General features: G+C 39.4%; 1 protein-coding gene across 1 annotated transcript in view; it reads left to right on the top strand.

Moving 5' to 3' along the window:
• The window catches only part of MCTP1 (multiple C2 and transmembrane domain containing 1), a 140,986-nt gene that overhangs the window by 102,463 nt on the left and 25,853 nt on the right, over positions 1-12,670 (top strand). Inside the window, exon 17 of the mRNA XM_081944916.1 lies at positions 6,095-6,148. Within this exon, the coding sequence (XP_081801042.1) occupies positions 6,095-6,148 (54 nt within the window). The remainder of the gene's footprint in view (positions 1-6,094; positions 6,149-12,670) is intronic.

Raw genomic sequence — 12,670 nt, 5'->3', positions numbered from 1 at the left:
GTGGTTTCTATTTTTCTACTTGCATTTTTTACGTGCTTTCAAACTGCTAGGTTGGCAGAAGTTGGGACAAGTAACAGGAGTTCACTCTGTTACTCAGCACTAGGAATTCGACCGCTCAACTGCCGACCTTTCTGATCGACAAGCTCAGTGTCTTAACCACTGAGCCACTGCGTCCCTCTGTATCTATGTCATGTAGGCTGCTTGATTTACATACATTAGTTCACACACCAGAAATTATGAGAACAGTGGAAAAAACCCTCTGATTCTCCAGAAGTCAGACTGAAAATCATATCATCCCCACCCAGGATGTATTAGGGATGGTGGTAGGATTGATAGTTAAAGAGATGTCATAGATTCCACTTCCAGCCATAGAGCAAGAGCTTATCTGACTCCTGATGTTTTGTTCATGATTGGGAGATCAAATATGACCTTCACATTATGCCACTGGAAAAACATAAGATGCCCCACATAGCTTGTACAGGTGCAAAACATAATCATAAAGAGTTTTATTCACTAGCCTTTATGACAACCAGACAACCTCTTTCTGTCATTATAAACTCAAATACCAAGGTACCAGATATTCTTATGTTAAATTTATAGTGGTAACAAAATAAATAGCATCTTTTCAATGCTTTGTATAAGAAATATATTCAACTGATTAAATCAAAATTTCTACTGAAGTATTTAAATATCAGGTTAGGATTTCACTTAGTAAACTGCATGTCATCTAAAATGTGCTTATTTTAGCATTTATTTATAATCTAAAGGTTAAATAAATCTGAATCTTGAGGGTTATTTCTGCAAAAAGTTTAGAACTCTTAGATAGACCAAAGTTTAACTGTTTAATGATTTATATAAGGCTTCACTTCATTGCAATAGAATCTAAGCTGATTAAGAAGAGCAGACAGACAGACAGACAGACAGACAGACAGACAGACAGACAGATATTATTTTATTAAATGTAATAATGTGTGTTTTGTGTCCTTGCTTACCAGCTACTCATTCAGTGACCATTCAAGTTACAATGATGCTGAAAAATTACTTTATGGCCAATTTCTGACCATATCCAAGATGACTTCCCTCAGTCATGTGATTGCATTATAATCAATATGCATTGACCTATGCCTTTGTTCTCCCCCCCCCCCCAAAAAAAAATCAGCCTCCCCCCCCTCTTTCCAGAGCATGTAGATTGGAAAGGGATATCAAGAGAGCAAGCTGTTTGTTTTTCTGAGATAGAAAGCAATGCAATCGTACTGGCAACAGGGAAAGGGTCAGGCAAAGGAGAGATTGCTTACAGAAATTGCTTGCTTTTTTCCCCTTTCCCATCCTCCCTGAACAGAGAGATTGGAGAGGAAGATATTTCAAGAAAGTGCTGTAAGCTGTTTGTGTAGCACACCTACAGATCCCAACAGTGCAAACATATTGCTTTTTATGTGCACAAGAGCAAAAGCTTACTCTTTTGCAATCCCCCTCCAATATCTCAGCTTTGTGCATAGAGGGAGAAGGAGTCTTGCAAAGGACAGATTGCCTACAGAATTTGCTTGCTTTTTTCCCCTCCCCCCTCCTCCTTCTGCAGAGCAGAGAGGTTGTGGAGGGGATTTCAAGAGAGGACTGTAAACTGTTTGGGTAGCGCACCTGTAGCTTCCAGTCCCCAGCTGCTGGTGCAATTAGATTGCTTTCAATGTGTATAGGTCAGTAAGCATGGGCTTTTGAACATTCCAAAGATTGGAGCAGTTGTTAAGATGCAAACAAAAGCTGAAGGTGTGCAGTCTTATCTCTTTTCAGCAGGAGTGCATAATCACAACCCCCTTATTTCCCACTTAGCGACTGTTTGACTTAGAGGCAGAGTTGTCACATTCATTTAGGATAATTAAGCAAGAACTACTTGTATATGATTTGTAATGCATGAATTATTAGGCCCATGAAAGGTATTTGCTTAAAATTGAAGAATTCGTGTTTCATGAATTACATGAGCTAATTTAGGAAAAAGTCTGTTCATATAATCAATTTAAACCTCTAAGAAGTGGGGAGCCAATCTCCCTTTCTCTTTTCTTTGGTTCTCTCTTTCCGTTCAAATTGTGCTGTTCAGGTAATAGTGTTATATAGAAACTTTATATCATGGTGTTTGCATTTTAAAAGTCCATTTTATTCTGTAGTTAGGTAAAGTAAAGGTTGCACATATGTGCTAGTCATTCCCAACTCTAGGGGGCAGTGCTCATCTCCATTTCTAAGGCAAAGAGCCAGCGCTATCCGAAGACAGCGCTGGCATGAATAGAAAGCCGGCATGAATAAATGCCGAAGACGCAAGGAACGCTGTTACCTTCCCACCAAAGGTGGTTCCTATTTTTCTACTTGCATTTTACATGCTTTTGAACTGCTAGGTTGGCAGGAGCTGGGACAAGTAACAGGAGCTCACTCTGTTACGCAGCGGTAGGAATTCAAACAGCTGAACTGCCGACCTTTCTGATCAACCAGCTCAGCGTCTTACCCACTGAACTACCGCATCCCTATTCTGTAATTACTTGAACTATTAAGAATTGCTTTCAAATTATTGTTGGGCATTTTAGTTTTATAGATTATCAAGTGCCATAACTTTTGAATATACAACTGGATCAGCTTTCAGAAAATGTTTAAACTTGGATTCATCTAATGACTATGTTGTGAAAATGACCATATAAACTAATTAGTGTATTGTCAATGAGCGTATGAAATGTGAGAATATTCAGTTTGGCCTAAACTACATGACCTAAAATCATCTGAGAAGTTTTATATATTCTGTTTAAACTGTGCACATTTAATCATTTTATTTTATAATTACATACAAGCACTGTAAATCAACTGATAGGCAAAAACATATTGTGCTTTGATTGTACAGAGAGAACTGGGAAGAATGTAAATCAACTCCAGATTCTACCCAAATGCCTTTAATAGTTTATAGAATATAGATGTTGATTTGGGATGCAGTTCTGTTCTTATTGTTGATTCAAAGAATAGGAGAAAAAAGGGGAGAAAGTGAAGACTCTGCTTATAAGTTATGTTGCCAGATGCCTAATCTGTATTTTTGTTATATAAAAATAGCTTGATTGGAAGTTTGGGGGAGGATGGTAGTGTACAATCCAAACACTATAAAACAAATAGTTTTGTAAATACAGTGAAATTCATGAACTACAATGTGCAATGTGAGATTAAAGAGAAATCATAATAAAGAATTCACACACACACACACACACAATATGGAGTCAACTTTCACAGTCTCCTAATTGTCATCTGTATTCATATATTAAACATGGATCTACCCCTGAAATCAGGTCGTTAAGTAGCTTCCCCTCTTATGTGGCATATACAGCGGTGACAAGTGACATTACAGAAGGTCATGTCACTTTTAACTGCTTGCATTAGAGCTTTCTGATTTCCCTGGTGCTTTCCTTTGTTTGATTAATACTATTAGGTTGTGAAATGCAGACAGCAATTTTTTTTAATGGAAGAAATCTAGCCATTTTATGAAAGTTTATCCTGTTATATATTTATATGAATTATTCAAATGTTATGTTACATGATAGATCCAAAAGACTGAGAATGGCCAGCAAAAATTGGAAAACAAATCTAAATAGAACAGGTAACTATGGAATAAAATAGACACTTAACATGCAAAAATTGTGATCTAAAACTTCCACATGATTGTTTTCTATGGCACACACATTATTTGAACAGAAAGTAGAACCAAAGATAACAGAAGGGGCTATTGGTTTCTCACCTAATAGCATAGGTTTTAAGTTACTGTTTGTAATAGACTGCTTCCTAACTTAAGCCCTGGGATTCATGAAGCATTTCCAGATTCTGCTTTAGTATTTATAGTAAAATATAAACATTTCATTCCTGCTCCAACATTACCACAACTAGGAGCTACATTAAAATCCATTTACCTCTAGCAACCTATGGAGCCTTTTGAATTTCCCTTTTGAATTTCCAAGGGAAGTATAGTGGAATATTGGAAAAAACATTGCTAAAATGAAAATGTACATTTTAAATTAATATATCAAGTCATGTTTTTAACAGAATGTATTAGGCTGCCAAAATACACATGAAAAGCTAATATATTAGGACTTATTTTGTACCCACTTGTTTTGGGAGTACAGTCATGTGAGTAGCTCATGTATCTGCAATGAATTCTCAGGGTACCTTAAAATCAACCTACATTTCCCCACTTTTTGTCCTTGCCATCTGCAACCAAAATACACTCAGTAGAGGTAGTTCTTCCCTGTCTCAAACAGTAAACAATCACAATTACGATGGAGATAAAAAAATAACCTTACACCCAATTCTTGCATGCAGGTCTGCAAAGCAAAGGAAAGCTGAAGTACAGTTGTACAGTTTCAGTTAGTGACCGCTTCATTTAATAACCAGGTTGCCAGTCCCAATTGTGGTTGTTAAATGGGGACTAACTACGGTAATTTTTTCCATAGCTGGATGTAAAGAATGTTGACCCATTAAGTGGTGTCAGCTGTATTCCATTGCTTTCCCTGAGCTAGGTCATTTGAAAAGGGAAACAGCGAGATGCAAGCAAGGCAGGCGATCTCCAACGAAAAGCCAGCATCTAGAAGTGCAAGATGGATCTGTATTTGTTGCACACACAATGAAAATTGCAATACTTTACCAGCAATCTTGTCATTCTAGACACACACACACACACAGCATTTAAAATCCTAAATTGCATAACAGAAGAAAACACATTACATGCAACAACATTTAAGGATCCATAAACCTGAAAATTATTAGGCATAACTTTAAAAAAAGTGTAAAAGCAGGGATGGTGGAAATAAAAAGAACAACTCCAAGCATTTCAATAATATTTCTTAAGTTCCCTTTTCCTTGCTGTGTTGTTGGGAAAATATATTTAAATGTTAACAAACAAATATCAGCATTCTGTTGCTGAAAATCAAATATTGTAGTAGATTTTTCCTTCCAGGGTTGTACAGCAATCCTTTTAGCCAGTCTTCATGATCCACAAATCCACAGTTCCTGATATTTTAATAATAGGATATAGCCAAGAAAATGTATGTCTCCTTAACATAAAACAGATAATGGGATTCAGAGCTGTATAACTAACTTGGTTGAAGTCAGCACAGAACAAGACTTCAATAGGACGAGACAAAATTATATGGGTTAATATTCTCTCATTTTTGAGTTATGTCTCTATCACCAGGGTGATTTTAACTGACCCTCACTGAAAATTCTCTAGATGGTCAATGTACCTAATGCAAATGTATTCAATTAATCTCATTTCAAAGAAATAGGAAATTCATTTAATTTATTCAAAGACAACAGTTAATTTTTTTATATCAATGTCATCAGTCTCCATCATCTTTCTCTAAAGGTTTATTGGCTTTAAGGACTGTAGAACTTTTAGAAGTTGCAATTGCATCTGGTTGAACTAAATCCAGTAACAAATGTTCAGGTTTGCTCTGAATATGAATTGATAAAATACGCATAGGTGTTAATAGGAGGAAAGGCAGCAGTAAACAACAAAATGTCATGATACAATCCTATGATTCATATATTTGTATCCTGCATTGATGCAAATACAAAAGGCTGAGGTTTTGAAACATGAGCTCACGAATTGTTTCACCATTTTTTGCAACATTAATTGTATTCCTGCAAAATTAAGAAGAAAAAAGAATTAAGGAGAAGTGAACTTCTAAACTTCTGCTTACCTCTTTTTGTACAGCCAGGTTGAGGAGTTTAGAAGCTCTCAAAATCTTCTCTGCTTTTGATTAATCATAGATTGTAAAGTACCTAGTAGGGATTGTGTTTAATTTGAACAAAGATTAAATTATTTTGGAGTAATTACAGTTAAAATTTGGCATTCTTTGACCTAACCAGTTGGTAGCAGTCAGAGTACATAGGAGGGTTAAAAATGGAGCTCTTTACTTTTGTATATGCTTGGTAATACGTTATAAAGTATATTAAAGCTTTGTTTCTAAATTAACCAAATATACATTTTTTGCACATTAAAAAAACTTTAAACTGCAAAATGGTTAAAGAAACAAATATTTCCTTTTAAGCTCTTGATGATTGCTACTCTTTATGCCTGCAGGTAGTGGAGGACATATTAGAGGACGAGGAAGAAGAGGATGACAGAGATGACAAGGTAATTATCTTTCCTGGCACCTGGTACCTAGGGATGGGAGAAAGTAGACACAACACTCCTCTTACAGACAGTTAAAAAGGAACAGGAATGTTTTGTAGTGCAGAGCTGTTTACCATCTTAAACATGGTGTGTGTGTGTGTTATATGCCATGGTGTGTGTGTGTGTTATAGAGGTATAGAGATCTATAAACCTTTCCATCTCTTTCCCTCCCTTCCTTCCTCCCCCACCACATCATGTTTTTGTCCAGAGCTGGACCATTTTTTTTAACCTTTCTTTCAAGAACAAATATATTTCAGCTTGTCTGGAACTTGATAGCTGTTGTGAAGAAAAGTGCAGTGACAATTGTTTTTGAAGGACAAAAAATTGTCCTCTCTGGAGTATTTCAAATAGGGCTGTACTTCCAGGTGGGAGGAGTGTTGTAAAAATAGAAACACCATACTGTTTGAAGCTGGTCTGTTGCCATCTGTAATTTTCTGAGAATTACTTGGTAGAAGAGTGTTTTGATGCGTGTTGCACTCTGTAAGATATTTAAATAACCACAATTCTCTTCTCCCTCTTATCGATAGATTCGAGATTGGCATTGTGTGGCCCAGCATCAGTCTAAGGGACTGGTTGCTCTTTCAGATGTTGAGAATGTTGCTCAGTTCCTAGGTTGCTGTTTGGGCTGAGAATTTCCACCACAGTAAATAACAGCTAGTTAATACTGGTTATTGAAGCAAGCAATAGGACTGCAAGGCTGTCCCTGGAGAAGAAGGAAGAGGCATAGAGAGGAAATTAGAATGACCTTGTAAGAAAGAGACCCGTGATGTTAGTTGGCAGGGCTGGCTTATGGGGGGGAAAAGTGCAGCAAGATAAATGTCTTTTAAGAACTTTTAAAATGAAGATACTGAGGGAGTGAAATATTCAGATTATTCTAACGTGTTCAATTTAAATGCAGAAAATGCTGACCTTCATAAATGTTCACGTACGCTTTTAATAAACCATCAACGGTTTTTTGAAGAGCAGTGGGGAAAAAACCCTGTATCTTAATATATGCCTTTGACCTTTGTTGCTAGTAGAGACATACAGTTCTATATCACTACAGGAATTTTAGGCTGGCAGCCAGAAAACATTTGACATGTAGGAAAATTTACTGTGATTAGTTTACTCTGAACAATTAAGGTACGTGTTTTGAAAGATGAACCTCTGAATATCTTTATTATTTCACATTTAGCAAATACATGATGATAGTTTTTTTCTCTATGTATTTTAATGATTTTGATAACAGCTGCAATCATGAAATAATATCACACCTAAATTTCTTCCATGCAAAGCCATATGTGCTGTTTTCATTACAAAATGCTTAGCAGTACAACACATGATTTATCATGAAGGTCAACCCTATAGCATAGTGAGCTTTAACACAAAAACATTTTCCTCTGATAAATGTGGATCTGCTATCAATTTTGGAGGATTTTTTTTAGGATTTAGGCATATTTCATTATCTATGTTTTGTATTTTTAGAAAAGTTTATAACTAAAATCTCTTTAAATTAGACTACTTACTCTTCTGTCTGATTAATATTTATATGTGTACATGTATCTGTATGTAAGTGTGTGTGTGTGTATTCTTAATTTACTTTTGCTTAAGAAAATCCTGATAGTATTTAAAGGACTTGTCTTATTTGTTTACTAAATAATAAATCAATCTTTCACTGTCTGTATAAAAAATGAGGACAGTAACAATAATTTTATAAATAAAAACTGTTTTGAACTATATCAATACTTAATATTGGCCATCTGAATCACTTTATAAAATTCCAAACACTTTTAAATTGAACTATTGAGGCCAAATAAATATGGGTGATTAAGCATCTACATTAAATGGTACATTTTAAATATAGAAATTAAATGTTAATGAATAATTTCTATGTAAAATGACTGTAGGCCCATAGATATGTAGCACAATATTTAATGGAAAGATTTATAAAGAATTGTTTGGCAGTGGGCTGTTTTTCAAAGCAGACTTAACAATATTTTTCTCAGTTGAGTGTTTTCTGCATAGTGTAAATTAGATTAAATCATAAGTGATTTACTAACTACTTCCATTTTAAATGAATATATAATTTGAGTTTTGAGAGAAAACAAATGTAAATTCTGCTGTGGTGACTGATGTTGACCTCTAGCTCTCAGTATTGTTCTGTTTTTTTCATTTGGAAAAAATAGTAAAGTGAGGTCAGTGGGTCCCTTATAGAATAAACATAAAAAAATTAATAAATGTGCCAAAGCCTCACTTTAATTGAAACTGAAGCATATATTGCAAGGATATAAAATATGTCCCAGATGTCTAGCTACACAGAGTAACTTAGTTTTCCTCGATTACCACAAGGCAACTATTAGTTCAGTAACCTTTTGACTTGGGGGTAAATGGGGCATTATAAGGCTGACAACTACAGCACCTGTTTTCTATTTAATAAAGACCTCTGCACACTTTCCCTTAGCTGCTTCATGTGTTTTTGCTTAGCATATTGTTTGGTGATTATGATAAGGCTCTTTCCTCAGAACTGGTGTAGAGATTAGACACTTAAGCAAAATGAGTGGGTAACTTATTTGCTACTCAACCAGGTCTGTGTGGGCATCCAAAGAAGTATTTTTTTTAAGCTGGACTAGGATTGAAGGTTTTGATAGTTCTGACCAAGTTGCAGGATCCTAACCATAATCAACTCCAATGTCTGTTTCAAGTCTTGTCTTGTATAAGCAATTTCACTGAATTTATGCAGAGTGGTTCTGATTAAAAATCTTTCTTATTCAGATAGGTTTTCAGTAATATATACGCTACATTATTCAGACTTGCTGTTCAGTTACTATAAAGTCATATTTTATGTGAATGTTGCCAGTATTTCTCTATATAAGAAATGTTAATTTTCAGATAAGATAATAGCTATCCTTTTAAACATATACGACTTGTTGCCGACATACAGTAATGAAAGTATAAATTGCATTATGGGAGAAATGAATTGTTGATTCAGTTCAGAACAACATGCAAAATTCACCATTGCTTACAAGATTGCACAAATTAATTACAGAAAAAAGATGATAATAATCTGTATCTACCTTCTATTATTAAAATTAAAACAAGTTAGTAGATGATGCATCTTCAAACAACTGCTTAAATGTTAATCTTATAACACTGGCAATTACATGAAATTAAACTACTCTCTAAGAAGCTTCAACCAATTAAATATTTAGGAGTTATATTGTTAGATAGTTCAGCACGGCTTCGAGCAGCCATTTTTGAGCGGCAAACTCAAAACGCCCTCTGAACACAAAATGGTCATGCATGCCCACCAACTCTGTATGACCCAGTCACCGAGCACTGGGAGTCATACATGCTACGATTTGACTGCTTCCTCGAGGCAAACGACCTCATGGGCCTTTCTGAAGGCCGCAAGAAGAACATGTTCCTCGGATACTGTGGCTGGGAAGTGTTCGAGAAGACAAAAGACTTCTCTGAGCTGACACTGCTACAATCAGTCGCCTGGTCCGTGCTTCAGCAGACACTAAGGACTCACTATGCCCCCCAGCCATCCAGGCACATTCGCCAGGATGTGTTTAACATCAGGAACCAGAAAGAGGTCGAGTCGATTAATGAGTATGTTGCGGCACTTTGCAAGGCCGCAGCGTACTGCGAATTCCGAGACGAGCTGATTCTGGACCACATAATTTGCGCCGTACGGGACATAACCTACAGAGGAGGTTACTCGCTAAATCTAATCTCACTCTGCAGATTGCCTTGGATGAAGCCAGGGCGTCCGAATCAGCTGTCAAATCTACTGAGACTCTGCAGCGCCAAAGCGCTCCACAAGACGCGTGAAAGAGTAAATGCGTACATCGTGAGGCTGCAGAGCCCGAGACCTCAGAAGGCGAAGAAGATGACAGCTGCTGCATGCGTAGTAGCCGCACCCAGACAGTGCACAAATTCAAACCGCGTCTCCCGCCTTGCGCTAGCTGCGGAGACCATGCCAGATCGGCTTGCTGTTTCTGCGACGCAACCTCCCAGCGCTGTGAGCAAAAGGGGCACATCGCCAAGGTGTGCCGGAGCGAATTCCCTGCCACTGCCTGGCAGCCTAGAAGCGCACCAAACCACCAACAGAGCCCAACCAAGGGGCCTGGCAGAAGCCACCATGGCGCTCAGAGGGCGACAATAGAGTCACCTACCATACGTTGATTGGCCAAGTCCGCACTAGGTGGCCAAAAAAGCTGAAGGTCACAGTCCTCATCGAGGACTCTCCATGTGAGATAGAAATCGACACGAGGTCATCACTGACTATCATGCCGTGGTCTACCCTAAAGCAGGCTATCCCTAGCCTAAAGAAGCAGCATATTCGCACCCCTGACATCCGCCTATGCGATTACCAGGGAAACCGGGTTTCCCATCGTGGGCCAAGGCACCTTCCAGGTGAAGTTCAAGCAGTTCAGTGGGAAACTCCCAGTGACAGTGGTCAGCGGCAACCTGCAGAGGCTCCTAGGGCTAGATTGGTTCCAAGCCCTGGACCTAGAAGTGACTGGTATCAACTGCTTGAAAGACGATGGCGCTGAAGCCATCTTTAAGGAGTTCGAGGACGTCTTTGGCATCGGTCTGTGTAAGTACGTGGGGACTCCAATTTCCTTTAGTTTGGACCCCAACATAGCCCCAATAAGGCTAAAACCCAGGAGAGTACCTTTTGCTCTCCGCCCAAACATTGACAGGGAAATTGACAAACTCGTAGGCCAGGGAATCCTAGACCTGATCGATCATGCGCGCTGGGAGACCTCTATAGTGACACCTGTCAAATCTGATGGGTCTGTCCGCATGTGTGCAGACTGCAAGTGCACAATAAATAAAGCGCTACAGCAAAGCGCGTACCCTGTACCCATTGTACAGCACCTCCTTCATTCATTAGGCCCCAGAAATTTTTTCGCAAAATTGGACATGGCACAGGCATATCAACAATTGCCTGTAGATGGCACTACAACAGAGGCCCAAACCATTTGACGCACAGGGGTGTATTCAAATGTCACCGCCTGCAATTCGGCGCTAGTATAGCCCCTAGACTGTTCCAAAGCGTCATGAAATGGCTTTTGACGACATCTTGGTATCGGCTGCAAATGAGGCGCAACTTTTCAAATATGTACAAACAGTTTTGGCTCGAATTAGAGACAAAGGCCTCCATCTCAAAGAAGAGAAATGCCAAATTAACATGCCAAGGGTTGAATTCTTAGCGTACCTAATGGATGGCTCTGGGATTCACCCAACCACACAAAAAATTAAAGCAATTCAGGACACCCCCACACCTCGCGATCAAACCCAGCTGCAGGCGTTCCTCAGGCTCCTTAATTTCTACAGAATCTTTCTTAAATAGAAAGCCACCATTGCTGAGCCCTTACACCGTCTCTTGGCTAAGAACATGAAGTGGTCCTGGGGCAGAGCCAAGGCTGCTGCATTTGCCACAGTAAAATGCCTCCTGTTGGCGGACTCTTTCCTGGTACAATACAGCCAGACCCTGCCGTTGGTGCTGACCTGTGACATTTACCTGTTCAGCGTTGGCGCCATCCTCAGCCACCGCATGCCCAACGGTACTGAAGCCCCCATTGCATTTTACTCCAGGACCTTGTCTGCCGCAGAGCGGAACTACAGCCAGCTGGACCGTGAGGCTTTGGATGCAGTGGCCGGAGTAAAGTGGTTCCCTGAGTACCTATATGGCCAGGACTTTGAACTGGTTACAGACACAAGACGTTGTTGGGCTTACTGGCTGGGGACCGATCTACCCCAGTGTCATGATTACCTCGCATGACCAGATAGACCATTTTCCTAGCTGCCTACTCCTACCGTCTCATCCATCAACCGGGCTCCACTTTGGGGCACGCTGACGCTCTAAACTGCTGCCCACTGCCTGAACTTCTCGCTGACCCTACCTCCGAGATGCCAGTCCTCCTTATTGACTGCCTTGAAACTGGGCCTATCTTGTTTAGTGAGTTTGCCCATCATTCTGCAAAGGACTCCACCATCAAACAAATTTTGAACTGGGTGTGGAGGGGGTGGCCCAAGGGGCCTGTTGGGGCTTATTTCAAAATGTATTTTGCCAAATGAGTTATTGGTTGTAAATGGCTGTTTAGTGTGGGGGGACTGGGTCATTGTTCCACCCAAACTGCGCATTGCAGTATTAGAGGCTTTAAACGTAGGGCATCCTAGAATTGTTAGGATGAAGTCTTTGGCTAGGAGTTACGTGTGGTGGCCTAACATGGACAGGGAGATCGAAGAATGGGTGGCTACCTGCACACCGTGCCAGGAGTCCAGACCAGCTCCCCCAGAGGCACCCGCTAAGGAGTGGGAGCGACCTCAAGCACCATGGTCTAGGGTGCACATTGATTTTGCTGGCCCTGTTCACGGCCAGACATTTCTCGTAGTTGTGGACGCCTACTCGAAATGGTTAGAGGTAGTCCTGATGAACTCCACTGCGGCAGAAGCAGTCATCAAGGTGCTATGGAGACTTTTCTCCACGCA

The sequence above is a fragment of the Natrix helvetica genome, assembly GCF_964273705.1.
Source record: "Natrix helvetica genome assembly, chromosome: 2".
Classification (NCBI taxonomy): domain Eukaryota; kingdom Metazoa; phylum Chordata; class Lepidosauria; order Squamata; family Natricidae; genus Natrix; species Natrix helvetica.
The sequence above is the reverse complement of the archived record's forward strand: the minus strand, read 5'-3'. Positions and strand labels throughout refer to the sequence as shown.